The sequence below is a fragment of the Panthera tigris genome, chromosome D4 (assembly GCF_018350195.1).
Source record: "Panthera tigris isolate Pti1 chromosome D4, P.tigris_Pti1_mat1.1, whole genome shotgun sequence".
Taxonomy (NCBI): Eukaryota; Metazoa; Chordata; class Mammalia; order Carnivora; family Felidae; genus Panthera; species Panthera tigris.
The window spans coordinates 84,539,083-84,562,945 of NC_056672.1; the positions used below are offsets into that span (position 1 = coordinate 84,539,083).

The following is a 23,863-nucleotide window of genomic DNA, read 5'->3' on the forward strand; positions in this document are numbered from 1 at the left end:
CTAAGATTTGAAAAAGTCTGTCACTTAGTGTGAAAGTGAAAAGGTTATGTTACTAGTTTGAGTATACCTGTGTCTTTTCACGTGTAAATGCTTTAGCGACATATATTTGTAGGTAGGCAACTTGTAGCTGCACGGCTATAATATAACTACATCTGTGAGCGCGACTCCTTATGAGGAGTAACCTTTAAGAGTTAGCTCCTTTAAATCCATAATGGCTTAGACTATCGTCCTTTGTCTTGCGGTGCAATCTACTTGTAGGCACCAGGGCCAGCCCCTGCGGAGCCTGGGGAACGCTCCGCTCCTGGGTCACGAACCAGTAAGGGAATGGCCCTTCGGGAGTCCATTTTTTCAAAAACAAATGGCTCATGACATTTGCTTTCTTTGATTTTTCCGTGTTTGTGTCCTGAATCAGTTAATTCACTCATTAAAAGGATTTATTTTAGGAGGACCAATTAAAACTTTGGAAGCTAATTTTTTGCTGAGCAGCGCAGACCTCTGAAAAACACAATTTATAACATGGCTTCTGCCCTTTTCCAGCAAGAGCCGTCTGATAATGCCGCAGCCTCCGGTGCTCCTGGAAGTACGGAACCGTTGTTCTTTGTCCTCCCCTCTGGGCGAAGCTGCCGCGTGGGTGGGTTTCTCCCAGCCTCCATTGTTTTAAGGTGAACGGGCAAGTCTGGAAAAGTCCAGCCCAGGAGTGGCACCCGCCGCATTTGTTTGCTCGCATCAACCCCATAGTTTAATTTTTTTTAATAGGAAGCTGCTGTGTAGTTTGGATATTTAAACAGTTATTAACCGAATGACAATTAACAGATTGCATAGACAGATTTTCTTTTGAAAACCTCTGAAATTGAGTACAGTTTGCAAAACTATCACGGCATAGTAATGACAATGAATTTTGATTTCCCGGAACTGATATTAGACTCCTTATTAAACTATGTGCATCTGCTTTTAATTTACTCCAAATAATTGGAAAATGCAATGAAGCTTTCCAATTAAAGCACGGCTTTATGCTGTTTAATAATACCCCCATAATATTATAGCTTATGAAGTGACAGGTGAGTTGGTGTATGAATAAAACATAAAGGCAGCAATAAGGGACAGAAAACCGGAGACAGTTGTGGGGATTTTAAATGCTGGATGTAATTTGCATATATTAATCTCTTCTTTTCAGCCTTATCAGGCCTTCTTCAGTATTTGAAGTTAAAATAGCGTTGACAGGCGGGAGTACGCTTAGTTTTTTCAAGGATTTATTACTTGTATAATTTCTGATCTTTAATAAGCAGATATGACTGATCCTCATAGTTCTATAGAAATCGGTTAATTGTTCCAGATGGCGTGTACTGATTATGCAAAATTACTTTTCACACCATTTTTTTTGTGATGGAGTTTGGAGTAAAATTAAATTTTTTATAGCCTTCTTATCATGCTGTTTTACAGTGGTTTTTCCACAGAAGTTGAATTTAATCTACTATATTACATTGACCAGCACAGTTATTCTAATGTAGCATTTTGTGATTTGACAAAGAATAATAGAACACATTGCTCATTGTTCATTACTGTGTCCCTAATAAAAAGGAGCTCCTGTGTATAGAACATAGCTGTTATTTATGAAGAATGCCTAATTCATACAGTTAAAAACGCAAAATTGTACTATGAAGTAGTTCCTTTTGGGGAGAGAATATCTGAGAGAAGGAAATGGCCATAGGCACGCTACAGATTTTACATGCTGAAGGAGGGGTCCTCTTTAATGAGCAGACTGTTTAAATTGTGCTACTTGCTTTTTCTTCGAAGGGGGGGAAAAAGGGGGCCAGATAATCTCATTCTATTAAGAGAGGTGTCATCAGTTGACTTGTCTTGATTTACATAATCCCAGAAGCCTTTCATAATTGAATAGCATTTATAAAAGGTGGGATAAAGTATCAAAAAAAAAAAAAGTCCAAAAAGCCTCAACGATAATTCGTCTCTCTCACATTTCCCCAAGTGTTGATTGTCGCAAAGCGTCTTGTGCCAGGGTCAGAGCGGAGTCCGGGTCGCAGGTGACATGGATCCGGGCTTATCCGTGTCCAGGCTCTCAGATAACATTCTCTCTACAGTTCAGCGGGTGGTGGGATTTGAAAGACTGAGCAGATTCACCCCAAAATGGGATTGTAGAGCTGTTATCTCGACGCAGGGGCGGATGCGGTTTCCAAGGCGGTGGGAGGCGATAGATTTTCCTGTTGTCCCAAAAATCCCGCCTGGGTGTGTGGTATTTTATATGTAGCAGATAAAGGACAGTATTTCTGTGTATATGATCTGAAGTTTAACTTGTTTTCAAAACAGACCTCTGCGTATTAAGTCTTAGAGGAACTTTGAGAGACTCTGGATATAGATTTCTATTTTGGAGTCACATCCCATATACAGAAACACTGACACAGACCGTTCTGTGGCCGGCCCAGCTGCTTGCTCCAGGTAGCACAGTCCTGGCCCGTTACCCACCTTGGTCGTCCACAGGCCTTGAGAACTTTTCATCGCTTGAACTTGAGGTGGATCTGGATCTGTTTAAAGAGTTTCATTCCCCTAGGCCCCTGGGGTGTCAAAAATATTCTTCTACAGCAACACTGATTGCTCTTCACCAGAGGGGTCCCTGGAGTAGAAGCAGGACCTCACTGATACCTCCATGAAACAGACAGACATAAATCCGTGAACCTCAGAACTCAGAGGGTAGCTGTCCGTCTGGGTCTGTTGGCACTGAGGCATGGAGTGCAGGATGGCAGTCGCTGTCTGGGAGTTTGAGATCTCCCCCGACCAGTCGAGAAAAGGATTCAGTTGGATGCCCAGGTGTTACCGCCACCAGGGTCCTGTAGTATGTACTGTGTACCTTGGCCTTCGGGACACCTTTGATTAAATCCTGCTCTGTATCTAGTCCAGTCTTGAAGGAATATATGCTGTATATTTGGCTACCTGTAGTTCTACAATGGCGAGTTAAACCAAACATAAATGTGATCCACAGCCCAGTGCAGTTCAGAAAGGCAGCACTGGTGAAATTCTGTATTCACTTGACCTCCTTAAGTACTTCCAAAACTTGAAACCTTTCACACACCCTCTTTGGTCAACTCAAAATATATTTTTGTGAGAATGAAAATTATATGAAAAAGAGAATGCATAAATCAGACATGATTAAAAATATTTGTTCTAATGCAGTAATAATTTGGTAGTAATGCTTTCATCAGTATAGCTTAAGGCTACATTAAGTGGACAGACTTTATATGGATTCTCTAATTTTAATCTTCAAAATGCTATCTAATGTCTCATTAAGACTTGCATATAATGTATCTTAAGTACAGTCATTAAATATAGTTTAGGGAGATTTATGTTCAGATATTGCTTAAAGATGTTTTAATAGGCCCATTTACTCTGATGATATTAATGAGCTCTTAATACAGACTAAGCTTCTAAAACTAGTGGTAAAGACTCCAGCCTGAACACAACAACTTGGAATTAGTGCCTGGTTTGGACAGTCGCCCACAGGTTAGCCCTGCTAACATTCCTGGGTCAGCACAAGCCCCTCTGATGAGCCCTGAGTTCTGGAAAAGGGTCTGCTCTAACTGCTTTGTTCTGGCTGTTGGCCCCAGAGCACTCCCGTTCTTCCGCATGTCTGAAAGCAGTCCTCCTTTCCCCAGAAACTGTGCACAAGACACGTGCTAATTTGGCCAAATTGTACATCTTCAAGGTCATTTGAGCGGCATTGACGCTCTTAGCGGTGTTGCTGGGGCACGGGAGGGTTAAAGGAGGTCTTTGCCGTGCTTCCCGTGTAAGCATCTGCCAGGTAAGGTGTGCGCAGTCTGGCATCGTTATGTGAACAGCTTCGATCTGCCATAAGTGAACTGTAAAAGGTCACAGGGGTGTGCTCTCATCTTTGAGGCATTCGTAGTGACTGAAATATACCTAATAAAGCAGTCCTGCTAATTCGAAATTGGAAAGGAAAAACCCAGCCCGACAGCAATCTCTGTGCGCCCCATGCTCATGCGTGACCGTTCCCCGGGCCCTACTTTCAAACGTGTCACAAAAAAAATCTGCGTCAGTAGTTCCTTTTCTTTCCGAGAAATATTGAAAAGCACGTTTTGTTTTGTTTTTTTTGTTTCCATTATTTTAAGGGAGGGGGGAAAGAAAGAACCTATGAGTTCAGAGACTTTTCTAATTACTAAATTGGTTTGTTATAAAAAGATAATAGCAAATTTCTTCTTTTCATAATTGGACATTTCTTCCCTGTAGGCTAATGCACGCACAGCCCGTGCATGCACAATAAGTTGTGCTTTTGAAAAGCCATAACTAGCTAATAACAGCTACAGTGTCATCAGAGAGTAATGGTGTGCTGATTAGCATAATTAATGACAAATGGTGGTGCGGAATTGGTGGATTGGTTTAGCGGATGATGAATGCGGGGAGGCCCGGGCTGGGGCCTGCCAACTAGGCCTCGCTGGCTGTCAGCCCTTCTGTTCTCACCGAGGCAGCCCTCATTAGTCACGATGGGAGGTGCCAGTTTGTATTCTGTTTGGAGCACAGAAAACTTAATAATCCAAGCAAATGTGGCTCTCCCTTTTTCCTCAATTTACTCACAAAATTCTCCGCTCGCCCGTTTCCGTTGCGGCCAAACCATGAAGACACAGCCGTTTCAAGATGCTTCCCTGACACTTGAAGGGGAAACGAGGTACCGTAATAGACATTCGTATCACCACGCTTTCCTCCGCCCGTAGATGGATTGCTCCCGTTACGAGGGCTTCTGCTTCGTGGACTCTGTTTATCTGAGTATTTATAAGGGGAGAAGAGATGAACTCAGGAAGCTATACATTCTGTCCTGAAATAAGACTAGCACATTTATCTCTGACTTGATTAATCAGACCTAATTTGCATTCTCAAATGAGACTGATAAAAATGGATTTACCTTTTAACCTTTAGAGGGGGGAAAAGTATTTCTCTGCAAGATTTCTGGGGCTATCTTTCCTTAACCGATAAGAAGCCATTCCTTTATCAATAAAGATGAAAATCCTTAATTTGCATTAGTGAGTGAGACTAATTATTATATAGTTAATTAGCATCTGGAAATGAGGATTATCTTAATTACAAAGCACAATTTCCCTAATAGCTACAAAACTGTAAGTTTGATCCGTGTGGAAATTGGTAACTATTATTATGTAATTAGAGATAACATTAATAGTATAGAGTATTTAGGCATAATTTGCATATGCAAATGTAATTTACCTGAACCAAGCAAGTGGACCGTTAATGATGGGAGTGCGATAGAGCCGACTGAAAGTTTTAGAGAGCTGAGTGGTATCCGTTATGCCAAGTATCTAAATTACAAAGTGATAGAGCACGTATGGACCTTTTGTATTTGGAAGGTCAGAGTTTAAGAAGAATCAGTAGCTGGAGGGTTAAATAATCCAACTGCTTCGGGAAAGAGCTGGCCACATGGTCCTCTCCTTGACTTCGATTTCCGCATGCTTCCCAACATGCCTTGAATCTCAGATGTACTTTCCTTACGTACGTGAGCATTTCTGAACATTGGGTCTATCTTCTGACTGACATGTACTCTTAAAGCAGTTATACACACACGCGAGCACAGCAAGTTATGAAATTGACAGTGGCGCTTACAGTTCTTGGGGGAAATTCCAAGCCTTCTGAATTTCATCTGCATGGTCCTTGAGTCGGAGATGCTGCTTGAGCTACGTATCCTCTGGTACCCATCCACTTCCCTCCTTCGGGCTGTAGCCGCGTTTCCCGAAAGATGGGGTGGGTACCCATGAGGGAGAATGAGATGTGAATGGCTTCTTTAACCTTTTATTTCCCCCATAATAGCATATCAGTGAAGATCATTGTTTAGAATGAGATCAAAGTAGGTATATTAATGAGTCTTTGGGTTAGGCTGCAGTAACAGGCCCCCAAATCGCAGTGGAGTACAACACCGCCATTTGTATGTCACTCAGGTTCTAAGTTGGAGACTGTGGGTTGGTTGGGGTCCTGCTCCATAGGTCTTCTTGTTCTGGGACCCAGGCTGAAGGCAGCCTCAATCTGCAACATGCTGTTGTTAGAGAAGAGGGGAAAGAGCAGGAGCCCCAGAAGTAACACCCAGTGGCTCTAGAAGCTTCTGGTCAGGCATGGCAAGGCATCTAGTCCAGTCAGCATCAGTGTGCAGGGGTGTGTCGTCTTCCCCAGGAGGCCCTGACCTTCCCATGGCGCTGGGTGGGGATGGTCAGAGTCTCACAGGAAAGTGGGAGCGCTTCCATAGGGGTGGTGGTTTTGAGTTTTAAAAATGTTTCAAAAAAACAATAAGATGGCAATAAGTACACACCTGTCAGTAATTACTTTGGAGCTTTTAGTCCATTTACATTTAATCAAAAGACATAGGGTGACTGAAAAGATAAAAAAGAAGACTCATCTATATGCTACCTACAAGAAGCTCATTTCATATCTGAAGACCCACACACACTGAAAGTGAAGGGATGGAAAAAGCTATGCCACACAAATGGAAATGAGAAGAAAGCTGGAGTATGATACTCACATCAGATGAAATAGACTTTAAAACAAAGACTGAACAAAAGACAAAGAAGGTCATTACATAATGATAAAGGGGTCAATGGAAGAAGAGGAGGCAACATTCATAAATATTTATGTACCCAACATAGGGACACCTAAATATATAAAGCAAATATTAACAGACATAAAGGGGGACATTGACAGTAAGAGAATTATAGGGGACTTTAATACCCCACTTACATCAATGGACAGATCATCCAGACAGAAAATCAATAAGGAAATACTGGCCTTAAACAAGAAATTAGACCAGATGGATGAAATAGATGTACACAGAGCATTCCATCCCAAACCTGCAGAGTACACGTTATTTTCAAGTGCACGTGGAACGTTCTCCAGGATAGATCACACGTTAGGCCACAAAACAAGTCTCAATAAATTCAAGATTATGAAATTATAGGGACACCTGGGTGGCTCAGTCAGTTAGGTCTCTGACTTTGGCTCAGGTCATGATGTCATGGTTATGGGTTCAAGCCCCATATCGGGCTCCATGCTGACAAAGTGGACCCTGCTTGGGATCCTCTCTCTGCCCCTCCCCCACTCATGCCTACTCTCTCTCAAGTAAAAAAAATAAACTATAAAAAACATTTTTTAAAAAATGAAATTATATCAAGCAGCTTTATCAACCACAATGGTATGAAACTAGAAATCAGTTATAAGAAGAACACTGGGAAAAACACAAACATGTGGAGACGAAACAAGCAATGGGTAACAAAGAAATGAAAGGAAATCAAAATGTATCCTGAGACAAGTGAAAATGGAAATACAGTTTTCCAAAATCTATGGGACGTAGTAAAAGCTGTCCCAGAGAGAAGTTCATAGCTGTACAGAGCCTACCTCAAGAAACAAGAAAAATCCCAAATGAACAATCTAACTTTATGCCTAAAGGAATTGGACAAAGAAGAATAAACAAAGCCCAAAGTTAGTAGAAGGAAAAAATGATAAAGATCTGAGTGGAAAGAAATGGAATAGAAACTACAACAACAACAACCACAAAATAGAAAATACCAATGAAACTAAAAGCTGGTTCTTTGGAAAGAGAAACAAAACTTATAAGCTTCTAGCCAGACTTAGCAAGATAGAGTCCCAAATAAAATCAGAAATGAAAAGTTACAACTGCTACCACAGAAACACAAGAGATCATAAAAGACTACTACAATCATATGCCAACAAATTAGAAAACCTAGAAGAAATGTATAATTTCCTAGAAATGCCCAACCTTCCAACACTGAATTGTGAAGAAACGGAAAATCTGAATAGACTAATTACAAGTAATGAATTGAGTCAGTAGTTTTAAAACTCCCAAAAAACAGAAGTCCAGGACAAGACAGTTTGGGTGAATTCTACCAAACATTTAAAGAAGAGTTAGTACATATCCTTCTCAAATAATTCCAAAAGATTGAAGAAGGAGGAATGCTTCCAAACTCATTTTATGAGATCAGCATTACCCTGATACCAAAACCAGACAAAAGTACGACACACAAAAAGAAAACTACAGGCCAGCATTCCTGATGAATATAGACGCAAAATTCTCTAACAAAATATTGGCAGACTTAATTCAGCCATACATTAAAAGGATCATACACCATCATTAAGTGGGGTTTATTCCAGGAATGCAATAAATCAGTGATAACATCACATTAACAAAATGAAGGATGAAAAAAATCATATGATCATCTCAGTAGATGCAGAAAAAGCATTTGATAAAATGCAACATCCATTTATGATTTAAAAAAAACTCTCAAGAAAGGGGATGTAGAAGGAAATTATCTCAACAGAATAAAGGCCATATATGACAGGCCCGGAGCTGACATCCTATTCCGTGGTGAAAAGACAAAAGATTTTCCTCTAACATCAGGAACAAGACAAGGATGCCCACCCTCACCACTCTTGTTCAACATAGTGTTGAAAATCCTAGCCACAGTAATTGAGCAATAGAAAGAAATGAAAGGAATTCAAATTGGAAAGGAGAAAGTAAAATTGTCACTATTTGCAGATGACATGATATTATATACAGAAAACCCTAAAGACTCCACACACAAAAATGTTAGGAGTTAGTAAATAAATTCAGTAAAGTCACAGGATACAAAATTAACACACAGAACTTGATTATGCTTGTACACACTAAGAATGATCTATAAGAGAAATCAAGAAAATCCTATTTACAATTGCATCAAAACGAGTAAAATGCCTAGTAATAAATTTAACCAAGGTGAAAGACCTGTACGCTGAAAACTGTAACACACTGATGAAAGAGATTGAAGAAGACACAAATTAATGGAAAGATCTTTCATGATCATGGATTGGAAGAATTAATGTTGTTAAAATGTCCATCCTACCCAAAGCAATCTATGGATTCAAATGCAATCTCCATCAAAATTCCAATGGCATTTTTCATAGAATTAGAACAAAGAATCATAAAAGTGTTCATGCAGTCACAAAAGACTCCTAATAGCCAAAGCAATATTGAAAAAGAAGAATGAAGTTGAAGGTATCATGCTCTGATTTCAGACTACTACAAAGCTCTAGGAATCAAGAACGTATGGTACTGGCATGAAAACAGACACACAGATCAGTGGAATAAAATAACAGATACCAGAAGTAAACCCACCCACATAAGGTCAATTAATCTACGACAAAGGAGGCAAGAACATACAATAGGGAAAGGACAGCGTCTTTAATAAGTGGTGTTGAGAAAACTAGACAGCTACATGTAAAACAGTGCACCTGGACCACCGTCTTACATCATATACAAAAACACATTTGAAATGGATTAAAAGCTTTGAATTTAAGACCTGAACTCCTAGAACTCCTAGAAGAAAACACAGGCAGTAAGCTCTTTGACATTGGTTTTAGCAACACTTTCTGGGGCCACTCTCCTCAAGCAAGGGCAACAAAAACTTGAACACCAAACTAAAAAGCTTTTATACAGAAAGAAAGCCATCAACAAAATGAAAAGGCAACCTACTGAATGGGAGAAGATACTTGCAAATCATACATCTGATGGGGGTTAACCTCTAAAATATATAAAGAAGGTATACAATTAATATCAAAAATACAATCCAGTTTAAAAAACGGGCAGAGGACATGATAGACATTTTTTATAGAAGACATACAGATGGCCAACAGGTACATGAAAGGATGTTCAACTCCTCTTCAGGGAAATGCGAATCAAAACCACAGTGTGATATCACCTCACACCTGTCAAATTGGCTATTATCAAAAAGACAAAAAAATCACAAGTGTTGGCAAGGGTGTGGAGAAAAGGGAACTCTAGTGCACTGTTGGGGGAATGTAAATTAGGGCATCTGCTATAGAAAATCTGGAAGTCCCTCAAAAAATTAAAAATAGAACTACCATAGGATTCTGCAGTTCCACTTCTGGGTATTTATCTGAAGAAAATGAAAACACCAATTTGAAGGGATCTATGCACTCCTATGCTGATTGCAGCATTATTCACAATAACCAAGATATGGAAGCAGGCCAAGCGTCCATCGATGGATGAATGGACAAAGAACATGTGGTATATACATACAATGGACTATTACTCAGCCATAAAGAAGAATAAAATCTAGCCATTTGCGACAACATGGATGGGCCTTGAGGATATTATCCTAAGTGAAATAAGTCAGACAAAGATAAATATGTGATTTCACTTATATGTGGAATCGAAACCAAAAAAAAAAAGAGGGAACAAACAAAACAGAAAATGAGTCGTAAATATAGAAGGCAAACTGTTGGTTACCAGAGAGGACTGTCGGGGGGGTGGGGGGTGGGGGGAGAGGCAGTAGGGGAAATAGATAAAGGGGACTAAGAGGTACAAACTTGCAGTTATAAAATAAGTCATGGATGGGGGCAGTACCTGGGTGGCTCAGTAGGTTAAGTGTCTGACTTTGGCTCAGGTCATGATCTCACAGTTCGTGGGTTTGAGCCCCGCATCAGGCTCCGTGCTGCCAGTGCAGAGCCTGCTTGGGATTCTCACTTTCTCTCTGCCTCCCCCCCCCCCCCCGCCACTTGCTCTTTCTCAAAATAAATAAATTTAAAAATAAATAAATAAATAAATAAATAAATAAATAAATAATAAAACAAGTCATGGGGATGTAATGTATAGGAGAGGGAATATAGTCAATAATATTGTAAAAACTTTGGTGACAGATGGTAACTAGACTTATAGGGATCATTTCATAATGTATAAAAATATCCAATCACTGTGATATACACCTGAGACTAATAAGATATTGCATGTCGTTTATACTTCAGTTTTTAAAAAGTGAGTTTCAACCAAAAAAGTTTCAGGAAAAAAACAAAAATAATACAAAATAAAATCAAAATGTTAATGTAAGAATTTTTAAAGTGAGTTTTCAGATGTAATGAAAAATACAAAGTTAGTTATTATACTGGAAAAAATAAGTGAAGCGGGACATGAGACATGTCCAGACTTGCTAAAGTTTGGGCAACATTGGCCTATGGTTTCTGTAGCTTATTTCAACAGTCAGGAGCTTGATTCTCCTGGCATAGTTAGGTATTAGCACAGGATTTTCACAGGTGTTCCAGTGTGGTGGAAATAGCATTGCCCTCTGGGGTTTAAGGCTCATTTTGACCTCTTCCAAACTTGAGAAGGTCACTTCTTTGGGATTCAGTTTTCCCAGCTGCAAAATGAAGCTGTTAGACTAGGTGGTGGTCCTTCTTACTGCTCTGCCCTCCCAGCACCCCTCTGAGCACCTGTTGAAAGCCAGGCACTTTGCAGGGGCTGGAACAAAGGTGTTCCAGAAAATGCTGCCGCAGGGCTTGTGGGACTCAGCAATTCCTATAAGAACCTTAAGAAGTTTGTTGTTAGAACAGTTCATTGACATATATATATGTATGTATGTATATATAATATATATGTATGTATATAATATATATGTATGTATATATAATATATGTATGTATATAATATATATGTATGTATATATAATATATGTATGTATATAATATATATACATATATATACATACACTGATATATATATATATATATACACACACACACACACACACACACACACACACTTTTTAAATCAAAAACAGACACAAACTTCTGTGAATTGTAAATTCAGGCAATATTTTAGGATATATCTTTTAACCTTTTTTTCCATGCCATATATATCTTTATATAAATATTTCTACCTAATTGTCCATTCTGGTTTTTTGTCAGATTTATTGAGATATAATTTGCATACAGTAAAATTCACCCCTTTAATACGTATAGTTCTAGGAGTTTTGACAAACATCCAATGACATGCTAAATGTCATGTAACCACCCTCAGAAACAAGATACAGAATTTTTCCTTCACACCAAAAAGTTCTCTGGTTCCTCTTGCGGGTCATTTTCTGCCCCACCCCCAGTCCATGTCAATCACCCATGTTTCATGTATCATAAATAGAGTCATACAGGATGTAGCTTTATGTGTTGCTCAGCGTCCTGTTTTTGAGATTCACCCATGCTGCATGTATCGGTAGCTTGCTCCTTTTTGTCCCTGAGAATGTCTGGTCCGTTCTGAAACCTGGTCACAGACTTCCTCCTTGCCTTTCAGTCATCTGCCTCAGGGCAGATTTAATGGTTGTGTAATCTTCCTCAAGGCTGCAGAGTGCACTCGATCTAGATCTAACGGGTCCTCTAAGGCTGGATATTTACATTGTCTTCACTTCTAAAGTACTTTGGTGAGCTTTCCTTTAGATAAATCTCTGTTCCTTAGGGTAAGTGTGCATTTTTAGGCATTTTAATATATAATGACACATTGCCCACCAAAATGGTTTAATCCATTTGTACTTACACATGTGTGAAAGAGCTAGGCTTTACTTTCCAAAATCCTTATCAGTTTGAAAGAGGACATGGCATCTCACTGTGAGTTGATGTTTCCAGGATTCCTGGTGAAGGGCTCATTTCCCTGTGCTGATTGGCGGCTGTTCTTTCCTAGTCCTTTCCTGTTCATGCCCTTGTTTCTTTTCTCTCGACGTCCGGCTTTTGTTTATCGAGCTGTCACAGCTCCTTATGGAGCAAGTTCTTTTTTCGTTCTCATGTTACTACTTCTTTTTTCCAGTTTGTGGTTTCTCCTTTAATTTTGCTTCCCCCCCCCCTTTAATTTTGCTTCCCCCCCCCCTTATGTTTTGTAACTTTGCCATCATATTTTAGAAAGGACTTCTCTGTCTTATGGTATATTCTGTTACCTTTTTTTTTTTTTAATCTAAAATCCATCTGTGATTTGTTTTGATATGTGACATAAGGGGGGTGTCTTGGTGGCTGAGTGTCTGACTCCTAATTCCAGCTCAAGTCATGATGATCCCAGGGTCGTGGGATCGAGCCCCCCATCAAACTCCACGCTGAGCCCTTTATTCTTTTGCCCCTTCCCTGCTCACATGCACATGCTTGCTCTCTAATAATAATATATAATTATATATAATATATATATGTACATAAATTATATATTTATGTACAATTATAGAAATATATTTATTATATATTATATATTTTATACATATATGTATATGTGTGTGTCTATGTGTGTGTGTATGTGTGTGTGTGTGTGTGTGTGTGTGTATATATATATATATATATATATATATATATATATATATATATATATCTTAGCATGAGTAAGGATCTATGTTTTTCCAAATCATCATTGTCCTAGCATCACTTATAAAATTATCTTTTTTTTAACCAACTCATTTGAAAACAATTTTATATAAACCTATTAAGTACTATAATAATTTTGCAGCTTGTACTCTGTTATATTTTGTTGACTGAATGCATATTCTGATGAAAGGACCATCCTTTTAACTCTTATAAATGTATGTGTTTGGTATTCTGTCTTATTATCCTTTGTAGTTGGTTTCAAAATATTCCTAGTAGTCCTAACTCAAATTTTTACCCAGTTAAAATTCAGAATCACTTTTAAGTTCCAAGGAAAATATTTTCAAGATTTTGTTTGGGAAAATATTGAAGCTGTAAATTAATTTTGGGAGAATAGTCACCTTTAAAATACTTGATCTTTCCTTCTAGAAATGTGATATGACTCTCCATTTATTTGAATGCCCTTTTATGTCATTTAAATAGAATATCAGAATTTACTTTCTGTTGATCTAATGCCTAGGTTGCAAGTTTTTGTTGTGGTTGCTTTGCCCACTTGGCTCTAACCGGGGGTTGCTTATTTATATATTTTAAAATACTGTTGGTTATTGAATTTTTAACTAGCTACCTCTTTTGTATGTGTATTATTTCCAGTAGCTTCCAACTGATTTCCTTGGGTTTTCTCAATAGACACCAATATCACCTGCAAATACAAGTTTGTTTCTTTGATAACATTTACGCTTCATTTCTTTTTCTTGCTTTATATTGTTGGCCAGAACGTCCAAAGCAGTAAATGATAGTGGAAATTGTTTGCATTCTGACCTGGTTCCTGGCTTCAGTGGGGATGGATGTTTCTAGCGTTTCAAGTCTGAGGTAGGGAGAGAGAATTTGATCATGTTAAAGGAACAATTCGTCTATTCCCATTTTCCTGGGAGTTTTTTTTTTTTTAATTCAGGCACTAATTTCAATTTCAAATAAAAATAACTTCAAAATCTCTCCATACAGTATTGTATTTTTTTCTCATTTGACTTACTGTTACAAATAATTTTATTTTGGTGATATGGCATTTAGAATATTGCTATATTTCTACAATAAATCCTTCCTTACCACAGTGCATTATTATTAATGCTAGATTTGAGCTGCTCTTATTTAAATTAGGATTTTGGTATTTATATGAGATTGGGCTTAATGCTTATTAAGATATTATTTTTGAGTGATCCAAGAATCAGAATTTTTTCTTTTAAATATGAGAGTATTTTTAAAATATTGTAATTTCTGTTCCTTTGGGGGGGGGGGAAGAAAAGGAAAAGGAAAAAAAATTCCCTGTAAAAACTAAATGGACCTGGCAAGCTAGCAAGGACTTTGGGAGGAGGGACAATAATTTCGATTTCTTTCACAGTGTTTTTTTTCAGGCTTTCTGCTTTTTCTTGAGTTAGTTTTGTCATTTACATTTTCTTTGAAAGAAAAACCAGCCCTTTTACCTGAATTTTAAAGTTTCGTGGTATAAAATTGTGCCTAAGAGTTTATCTTGATTTTAAAATTAATATGCCTGCAGTCATAGGTATTCCTAATTTTTTTCCCTTGGTCTTGTTAAGGATTTATTTGCTATATTTATCTTTTCAAATAACTAGTTTTTGATCTATTTATAAAGGCATTAGGCTTTTCTGTTTCATTATTTAATTTTATCCTTATTCCTTTTTTCTACTTTCTTTTGGGTTTTTTTTTTATAGCTGCTTGAGTTGAATGGTCACTTCATTTGTTTTGGTTTTTTTCATTTTTTAATATAATCTGTTGTCAAGGTATCTAACATACAGTGTATACAGTGTGCTCTTGGTTTCTGGAGTAGATTCCCATGATTCATCACTTACATACAACACCCAGTGCTCATCCCAACAAGTGCCCTTCTCAATGCCCATCCACCCATTTTCCCCTCTCCCCTGCTGCCCCCTCCCCATCAACACTGTTCCCTGCATTTAAGAGTCTCTTATGGTTTGCCTCCCTCTCTGTTTGAAAGTATTTTTCCCCCTTTCCTTTCCTCATGGTCTTCTGTTAAGTTTCTCAAATTCCACATATAAGTGAAAGCATGATACCTGTCTTTCTCTGATTGACGTATCACTTAGCATAATACCTTCCAGTTCCATCTACGTTGTTGCAGATGGCAAGATTTCATTCTTTCTAGTTGCCAAGTAATATTCCATTGTATATATAAGCCACATCTTCTTTATCCATTCGTCAGATGATGAACGTTTGGGCTCTTTCCATAATTTGGCTATTGTTGAAAGTGCTGCTATAAACATTGGGGTACAAGTGCCTCTATGAATCAGCACTCCTGTATCCTTTGGATAAATTCCTAGCAGTGCTATTGCTGGGTCATAGGTAGTTCTATTTTAAATTTTTTGAGGAACCTCCACACTGTTTTCCAGAGCGGCTACACCAGTTTGCATTCCCACCAACAGTGCAAGAGGGTTCCCGTTTCTCCACATCCTCGCCAACATCTGTTGTTTTGGTTTGACTTTTAACAAAAATATTCAAAGCTGTGGAAATATCTTTGTGTATCACTTTGATGGAAGGCTGATATATAGTAATTACATTTATAGGGGCACCTGGGTGGCTCAGTCGTTAAGCATCCAACTTCGGCTCAGATCATGATCTCACTGTTCTTAGGTTTAAGCCCTGCATCAGGCTCTGGGCTGACAGCTCAGGGCCTGGAACCTGCTTCAGATTCTGTGTCTCACTCATGTTTGTTCTTCTCTCTCTCTCTCTCTCTCTCTCTCTCAAAAAATGAATAAACGTTTTTTAAAAATTATAGTAATCACATTTATAAATACACAATAATTTTAGTTTTGATTGCCTCTCTGACTCAAGTGTTAATACTTTCTCTGAGTGATTGAGATTTTAACTTGTTTCTAATTTTATTGCACACTGGTCAGAGAATATGGTCTCTGTAATGTTCTATTTTTTCAAGTCTATAGAGTCTTTGTCATCTAATATATTAGCTGTTTTAGTAATTGTTCCATTGACACTTGAAAATATATCATCTTTCTGTAAGGCACAGTGTTTGAGTTATACACACAACTCTTCAGGTAGGATGGATGGATATATCCGTATCTTTATCTCCATCCATCCTGCTTGGCCAAAAAACGATAGCTTTTCTTGTTTTGTAAATTTCTTATGTCTTAATCACTTCTAATCATTTTATTTTGTATATTTCACCATAGTGCCATTCAGGCCAGGAAGGTTAGGACTGTATATGTGACCTTTCATCAGAATAAAATCCCCCCTTTCTGTTCCATTTGTGTTTTGTGCCTTAAGTTCTAGGCGGTCCTTGTCGCATATTGGCTGTCGGGTGTTTTGCGGGCCCCACAGCCTGGCTGTGAGCTCTGTCACACTCCGCTCTGCTCTGGCCAAGTGAAGCTCCTCCTGAGGCTACTGCCCACATAGGCCTTTGCTTGGTTTTCCTCGCGCATCACAGAGAGCCTTTCTGTTCCCCCGTCCACATCCCACCAGCCTCCAGCCTGCACTGTAGCCACGCCCTTCCTGGAAGCCATCCCTGGCGACTCCTATTCTCCTTGTGTGAGTGGCTCCAGCCTGCCTTTGTACCCAAGCGTAAGCACATCTCTCTCAAGTGCCCTCCGTATGCACATCAGCCGCCCCGAATCCCCTCCTGTGGGCAGGAGCCCCCTTCCAGAATTCCCTTACTCAGACTGGAACGTGGGACCAAGGCCCGCTCCGGCTTTCTCTCCCACTTAGTCACTTTGTTATAAAGGAATTGATTGCTGCTACTAGACTATTCTGTTTTTAAGAGTTCATCATGAAATAGTGTCTAATTCACTTTTTTTAAATCACTTCAAGAGCCTTACTCCAAAATTTTGCTCATTAGTGCCATTGAAAGCTTTCCCGCATCCCCTGGTGATTCTCCAGGGACACGCACAAGAACACTAGACAGCATGGTGTAGAAAAGGCAGCAAGGACTTTGGAGACCCCCGACCTTCCGGGTGGGCACCATCCCGGTCACCTGTCTGTGGCAGGCTCCTTGTCCCTCCTGCACACAGGGCTGCGAGGATCAACAACTCAGTCAGCAGCCACTGAGCAACTCCCGCGTGCCAGCCCAGCTCCAAGTCCGCTTGATAACGTCCACGGTGCCAGCAGAGAGCCTGGGGACGGTGGTCGGGGACTCAGAAAGCACGGGGCCCCTCACCAGTTTGCTGTGACCTGCCACCAAAACCGTGCAGTACAAACCATGGAAAGCAGATTGCTCTTTGGTGCGTTGAGGTGGGTCTCAGCAGAAGGCCCGGTGGCCACAGGTGCATGCGGTACAGGCGCTTCACAGGGCGATCCTGGGCCCCAGAGATCCGCGGGCCCTTTTGCTCTCGGCTGTCTGCCTGACAGACAGCACGGCCTCCCTGGTTTCCTGTCATTAGCGTGGTTTCTTTTGGATGACAGCGAATATGCCCACAGCACCTCCTTGCTAAGGCTCATTTCCAGAGGAAGACAGAAAGTCATTCTTCATGGTCAGAAGTAAGGACAGCCTATAATTTGGGCAAATTTAGCCACTTCCTACCTTTCCTGCCCGGAGAACGAGGAGTATTTCTGAACCTGGAAGGCCTGGCCTGGTAGGCCCCGAGTCCCATGGGCAGCTGTCCTCAGGCTGGGATGACCGTTGAGTCATCACCCATAGTGAGAATGACTGGTTTCTGTCCTCTCTTGACCAGCCTTGCCTTGGAGGAGCAAATACTGTGAGTGTCTGGTTTCGGGGATAATAGTCCATCTTTATTGAGTTAAATCGCCTTCATGTGTGAACTTGCTTAATCTATGCAACCACCCTGGGAGGCACGTGGGATTACTGTTAGATCCCCATTTTATAAGGGAGGAACCGAGGTTCAGAGAGGGTAAGTGAGTTTCCCGAGGCCACACAGTAAATCACAACAGTTCCACAGAATTCCGTCATAGCCTTTCATGCTCTGCTCTTAGCTTTCTTATTTCCTAGGCTGGATGCTCCACGGGGGAAGTGCTTGGCTTTATCGGTCTTTGCATCCCAGCTCCCTGATGTATAGCATCAGAGTTGACTGAGGGCTCTGCAGTCAAGTTCATTTTGCGGTCTGGTCTCCGCTCCGGCCAACAGCCTGGGCCTGGGCCGTGGCAGCGGCTGCAGAGAGGCAGAGGCAGGAAGGCTCATTAGGTGCTGAGCACTGCCGGTTACCTGTGCCACATGGGGCGTAGACGCAGGCCATCCCTGGGAAGGAAGACCTGGCTCCCACGCAGGCGGCAGGCAAATTCCATTGCCTCTCATTAGGCAGCCGAACTGATGGCCGGCTGAGCCTGCAGATCTGTCCAGGGACTGGTGGACACTCCAGCTTGCTCCCAGAGCAGCCTGGGAAGCCAGCCCCCTTTGGGGTGGCACAGATGGCAAGCCCAAACGACAAAGTAAACTCCAATATGTCTTGGAGACACTGTCAGCCTGCAGCTTATTTGTCATGTCATGGCAGCCTTGTGGATCAAGGGCACCCTCCCTGCCCACCCTGCTCCCTCCCCCGTGTGAGGATTATTTACAGGAAACTGATTTTTATGGGGTTGGGGGGGGGGGTGCATGGTGACGGAGGGTTTCCAGAATGGACACTGGTCATTTTCTTTTGCCTTTGGGAAGTGAATGATGCTCATAGCAAACACTTACCAGCATTTAGAGTATCAGCCCCTGTTCTGAGCACTTTACCTAAACTGTCCCTTCTGCCCTGACAGAAGAGGTGGGGGCGTCCTTAATCCCACTTACAGCTCCAGAAACCAAGGCACAGACAACTGAGTTCACTTACCGAAGTCACACAGCTTAGGTGGGTTGGCTCTGCACCTGCTCTTAACCTCCACGCTCGGGTCCCTCAGTTGTAGAAACAGAAATGGAGGCGTGAAAAGCTTCCTCCAAGAACACAGTGAAGATTCAGTGAGATACAGCCTGAGATGCCGTGGAGGGGGCTGGGGAGGCAGGGAGAGGAGACTGGTTTGGAAAGGTCCACCCTCTGGTGTACCTGTGGGTGGAGGAGTGGTCGGGACAAGCCGGGGGGCACTCGGTGAGAGAGGGGTCCTGAGAGCCCCACCCACCCGCAGTCAGGAGCAGCCCCGGGAGACCAGAGCATAGCCCGGCTTGGAGAGGAGTGGATTCCGTGAAACCCCACAAGCAGCAGGAGTTCAAATGAGGGCGACAGAAGCAGAGGGAGCTCCGCGGTGGGGCTGCCTTCATCTCGGCTTCCCGAGGGAGGGAGAGAACGCTCAGGGGCCTGGGCTGGGTGCCCAAGACACGTGTCCTTTGAAAGCATTTACTTATCTTTCTGATTTAGCTTTAAAGATGCCCCAGAACTCACCGCCTGCGGGCACAGGTAAGCAATGAAAAGCCAGGCAGAATATAAAGAGCAGATTAGGCGATCCATGGGATCGAGCCCGAGCTGTTGGCAGAGTCCCTGTGTAAATTCCGTGTGGGTTGGTTTGATTGAGGACATCTGGAATGTCGTGAGCTCGGTGGCTATGAAAGTCACACCGTTTCATTCCTCAGTCCCCCTTATGGGTTATGGGCAGCTCCTTTCCAAGCAGCCCCCTGTGCGGGGTGGGGGAGGCAGGGGGTCAACTTGTCCCAGCCTCGTTCAGACTTTGGAGGTGTCCGTGACCAGCAGAGGCACCTTCGCCTGCTCCGGTGCCTGTGAAGAGGGGAGACGTCACTGGGTGCTGTGGAGGATCTTCCTTTTGTGTGCGTGCCGGCTTGCAGGTGTGCACACACACGCGCACCACACGCGTGTGCACATACGTGCACTTACAACGGGCTTCCAACTAGAATTTGCATTGTGAAAACGCAGGCCCAGCTTAGTGCCCAGAGTTGAGTGTAGGCCTCTCAGCGAGCCACTTATTAAACCCTGAGGCCCCACTTCCTGCCAGTCACTCTGCTTCGTTCGGGGCCATAAAAGGCACAGAAGACAGGTCCTGCCTTTGGCCCAGGGCGCTCTCCTTCCGTGTACAAGGCCAGGACTCAGCTTCGGGTGTGCATAAGCCTGAAGGTCCTTGGAGTTGGCCTGAGAGCCAGGGAATTGTGCTCCCCGTTAAAGCACAGTCTGTTTGGTGACTTGGGGGCAGCCAGCGTTAACAGATTCCACGGGGCCTCTGGCTTGTTGGTACGAGACATTGGTTCTCTTCTGAATGTTGCTGGAAATAACAGGGCAGCTGTCCAGCCTCTCTGTGCTGGGTTAATAGGTAGAAAGTGTTCCAGCCGGCAGAGGAAGGGGACAGTTTTCAGGAGCTATGCCCATGCCTTTGCCTTCAGACGTGTGTGTTTGTGAGAGGATGTGATTTGAGTTTGGTGAGTGTTTTGGCCGAAATCACTGGAAAAGTAATTGGAATCTCTTAAGAAGGAGGAAAGGATGTTCAAGGGTAGTTGCTGATACCAAAAACAAAGGAGCTGCGGGATGCTTAGCAACTTCCGGCTCTGCAACTTGTCATCTGGTTCTTTCTCTGGGACAAGTGGCCTGTCGTGGGGCGTGGGATGGTGACTCCCAGATCAGATGGTTTCATTTTAAAGTGCTGGACCCACATAACAGCTCTGCCCCTAAGACAAGCCCCTCACTCCCTTTGAGCTTCAGGTCAGTCTCTGTTAAGTGGGGATTGTAGGAAGGACGAATTAAGGCACTTGTAGTGCATCTTTTCTTCTCAGCTGTGAGATACACAAGGATGATAAAATCCCGATTTCTTTAACGCAGGAAGTTTTTATTGAGCATATATTTTGCCTGTGCTGGTGTCATGGACACAATCCCACCCATGAAGGTGCCGCCTCCCTGTGAGCTCTCCTCGAACAACTGGTCCTCAGCATCCCTGCCCACGAGCCAGCTCGTCCCTGGTGAATGAGAAGCCAGCTGAGCGGGGGTGGGCCAGGGGCCTGGCGAGGGCAGGACAGGGACTCTGGGGGCTCATAGGCGGGGTGGCAGTCATTCTTTGCCCATGAAGTGTTCTTAAGCTTAGAGTTTTATTTTTAACTCCAAGGTTGGACATATCAGTGACCGTTTCTTCTCTGCTCACACGGACTGGGAAGGAACTCTGTTTCCTACAGCGCTGGCCCTCTGGGTCCCTTGGTGCTTCATGGAAGAGGTAGTTAGTCACACAGGCTTGGCGTCTACTCTGCTACGAGGCTCCTGTGGTTGCTTTCTATACACACATGCACACACGGCCTCCCTTTCCTTCTGGAACAATATCGTTATCAACCTGGATGCCATCCAGGCCTGGGGTGAAGGCTTACTAGAACCGACAGGGCAGAGGGAGTGAGCGAGAGAGAGAGAAAACAAACATCTCAGGTCCCGTTAGGGACCATCTGAGAAAGAAATGCGGTAACACAGAGGAAAGCTTCCGGTGACAAACACGTAGAACACATCCCCCTGAATCGGTATGACTTCCCACCCATTAGCACTTTCCTTTGGTCCCTTCAGTTGGAAACCATCTTTCTGTCCTGAAAAATAGCCTCTCTGCTTTTATTTCCAAACTTCAAAGATGACTTTTGAAATAAAGTTTTCCAGTAAAATTCCAAAGGTTTTACACATGTGTGAAAGGAGGGGTCTGGCTGTTAAAATGTGTTTCCTCTGCCCCGTGGTCCCCTTAACCACAAAAGCCCTGCAGCTGCCTCCACTTTGTTCTCTTAAATATTCTACCAGCTTGCCTCGCCACCCCGCAAGCAGGCCGCTTTGGTCTCTTCCCTTCAGCCCCTCCAAGTCTTATTCAGTAGAGCCTGGCGGGGCAAAATTGGCCTTTAGTCTCCCTGTCCCCCTCCACCCCGCCCCCGTCCCTCTGATCGCTGGAGGAGACCTTCCCTATTTGGGCACTGTTCACAGCTCTTCAGCTGGCCCCAGGAACTCCAGTCTCTGACTGGAGGCCACTGTGGCCCCAGGCTGGGCCAGTGGAATGGTGGGCCCTGGTGAAAAGAATTTCCCATTCCAGAGTAAAGATGAGTCTTCAGTGGCTGGCGGTGTGGCCGTGGTGGGTTTTCAACCTCTCTTCATGTCTTCCGTCCCACAAAAAACCCAACTGAATCATTGGAATGGGGGGCATTTTTGAACTTCGAGTGCACTGTGTTACAGCTCTGAGGTCATGGGTGATTCTAGAACAATAAACTTGGACAGGTCATCTTGAACGTCTCTTCTGAACACAATAATTAGACCATAGGTGTTTTTGTAGGATAATTCCCCACCATATTCCCAAGTGCCCAAGTTTAAAAACCGCTCTTCAGCACACAATTCTCCCACGAAATGTAGGAACATAAAAAGTGAAACATTTGGGTGAACTTTGAGAACTAATGATTCTATAAATAAGAACTGACGTCATTTATAAAGTTATTTAAATAAGTGTTGTCACTAAAATAAATTCCTCCGTATATGACGTCACCATTAATAATAATTTTAACCGTGAGTTCTGTTTATGTAGAAAAGAATTGGGCCAGGACCCAAGGTTTTTCTAAGCAGGCTGTCAGTGTGCTTGGCCGAGGTTCCCATTTTTGCCCCTACAAACCACCCCCACCCCGCCCCCCACCTCAGGATGTTCAAAACGTTGGCAGGAACCTGGCTGAATATAAAGACACCTTCAGAACCAGGAAGGAAACAGATCAGCTCTGTTCAGGCCACCTCGCCTCTGTCTGAGAAGGCTTTTTCTTTCAGCAGAGGCCAGTTTGCTCACCATTGATCACCAGTGCTGTCCAAACACCAGTCCTTAAAGCTGTGTTAGTGGTTGTTTCATCAGCAGCTTCCCTGCAGTCTGCTCCATCCAGAGTCCCCTCCCCCCCCTTCCTTCCTTCCTCCTTCCCTCCCTTCTTCCCTTCCTCCCTCCCTTCCTTCCTCCAGTCCTTCTTCCTTCCTTCCTTCCTTCCATACCTCAAGTGCAGGGGGCTCCCTCTCGGCAGTCCGCACTCTCCCCTCGCCCCTTCATTTTCTTCCTCCTTTCTCACGCCCTCTTCCGTTCCATCACCAGCACTGGCCTCCTTGGTGGAGTCCATTTTGAAGAGTAAGAAACCATCACCTCCAGAAGGTTCCCGCTTTTTCAGGGAAAAAGCAGAGAGCAGCCCAGCTGGGCTGAAATTCAGGTGTTGGGTGTCAGTTGGGCCTACTTGCTGGCCGAACGCCCCACACCTGGAATCGCACTTTGTCCTTGAGCAAAATGACAAGGTAGTTCATGTCCTGATCTTCAGGATTTCCACCAACAGTGGGCACCACGAATGTTGTGTTCTCAAGTACAGGGGAGCGCCTGCTGCAGGGGTAAGGACGCAGCTCCCTCTGTGTGTGCCTTCTCTGTGTTTATCACACCTCAGATGGCCCCCTGGGGGTCTTTGTGAAAATAGAGAAGTGTCACGTCTCCTAGATGGCGGGGGTGGGGGGGGGAAGGTGTGCTGGAACAGCTCCCCTAGCTCCTGGCCATTTGGGATTTTACAAGCGGGGCATTTAAAGCCACCTTGTGTTTTTTCAACCTTAGGTGAACATGAAGTCACAGTTTGGTGTTTGTCCAACAGCCTGGCCAGAATCAAGCTGAGAGCGCCAGTCAGCAGGCTAGCCCCTCTCTCCACCAAAAACTAAACGAGAAAAACAAGCCAAAAAAAGGTGTGCTTTCAAGGTGTTCCTGCCAGAGACAATTTGGAAACTCTTTCATAATAAAGACTGAGCAGACTATTAATGAC

At 42.8% G+C, this 23,863-nt stretch overlaps 1 protein-coding gene across 5 annotated transcripts in view; it reads left to right on the top strand.

The window, feature by feature from the left end:
• MVB12B (multivesicular body subunit 12B) overlaps positions 1-23,863 on the top strand; it is a 192,194-nt gene that overhangs the window by 123,565 nt on the left and 44,766 nt on the right. The window contains exon 8 of one of the 5 annotated variants that reach the window (XM_042965152.1): positions 23,662-23,843. The exons of the other annotated variants lie outside the window; for them this stretch is intronic. Within the exon in view, the coding sequence (XP_042821086.1) occupies positions 23,662-23,762 (101 nt within the window). The 3' untranslated portion in view covers positions 23,763-23,843. Of the gene's footprint in view, positions 1-23,661; positions 23,844-23,863 lie in introns of those variants that run through there. 5 annotated transcript variants of the gene reach the window in all.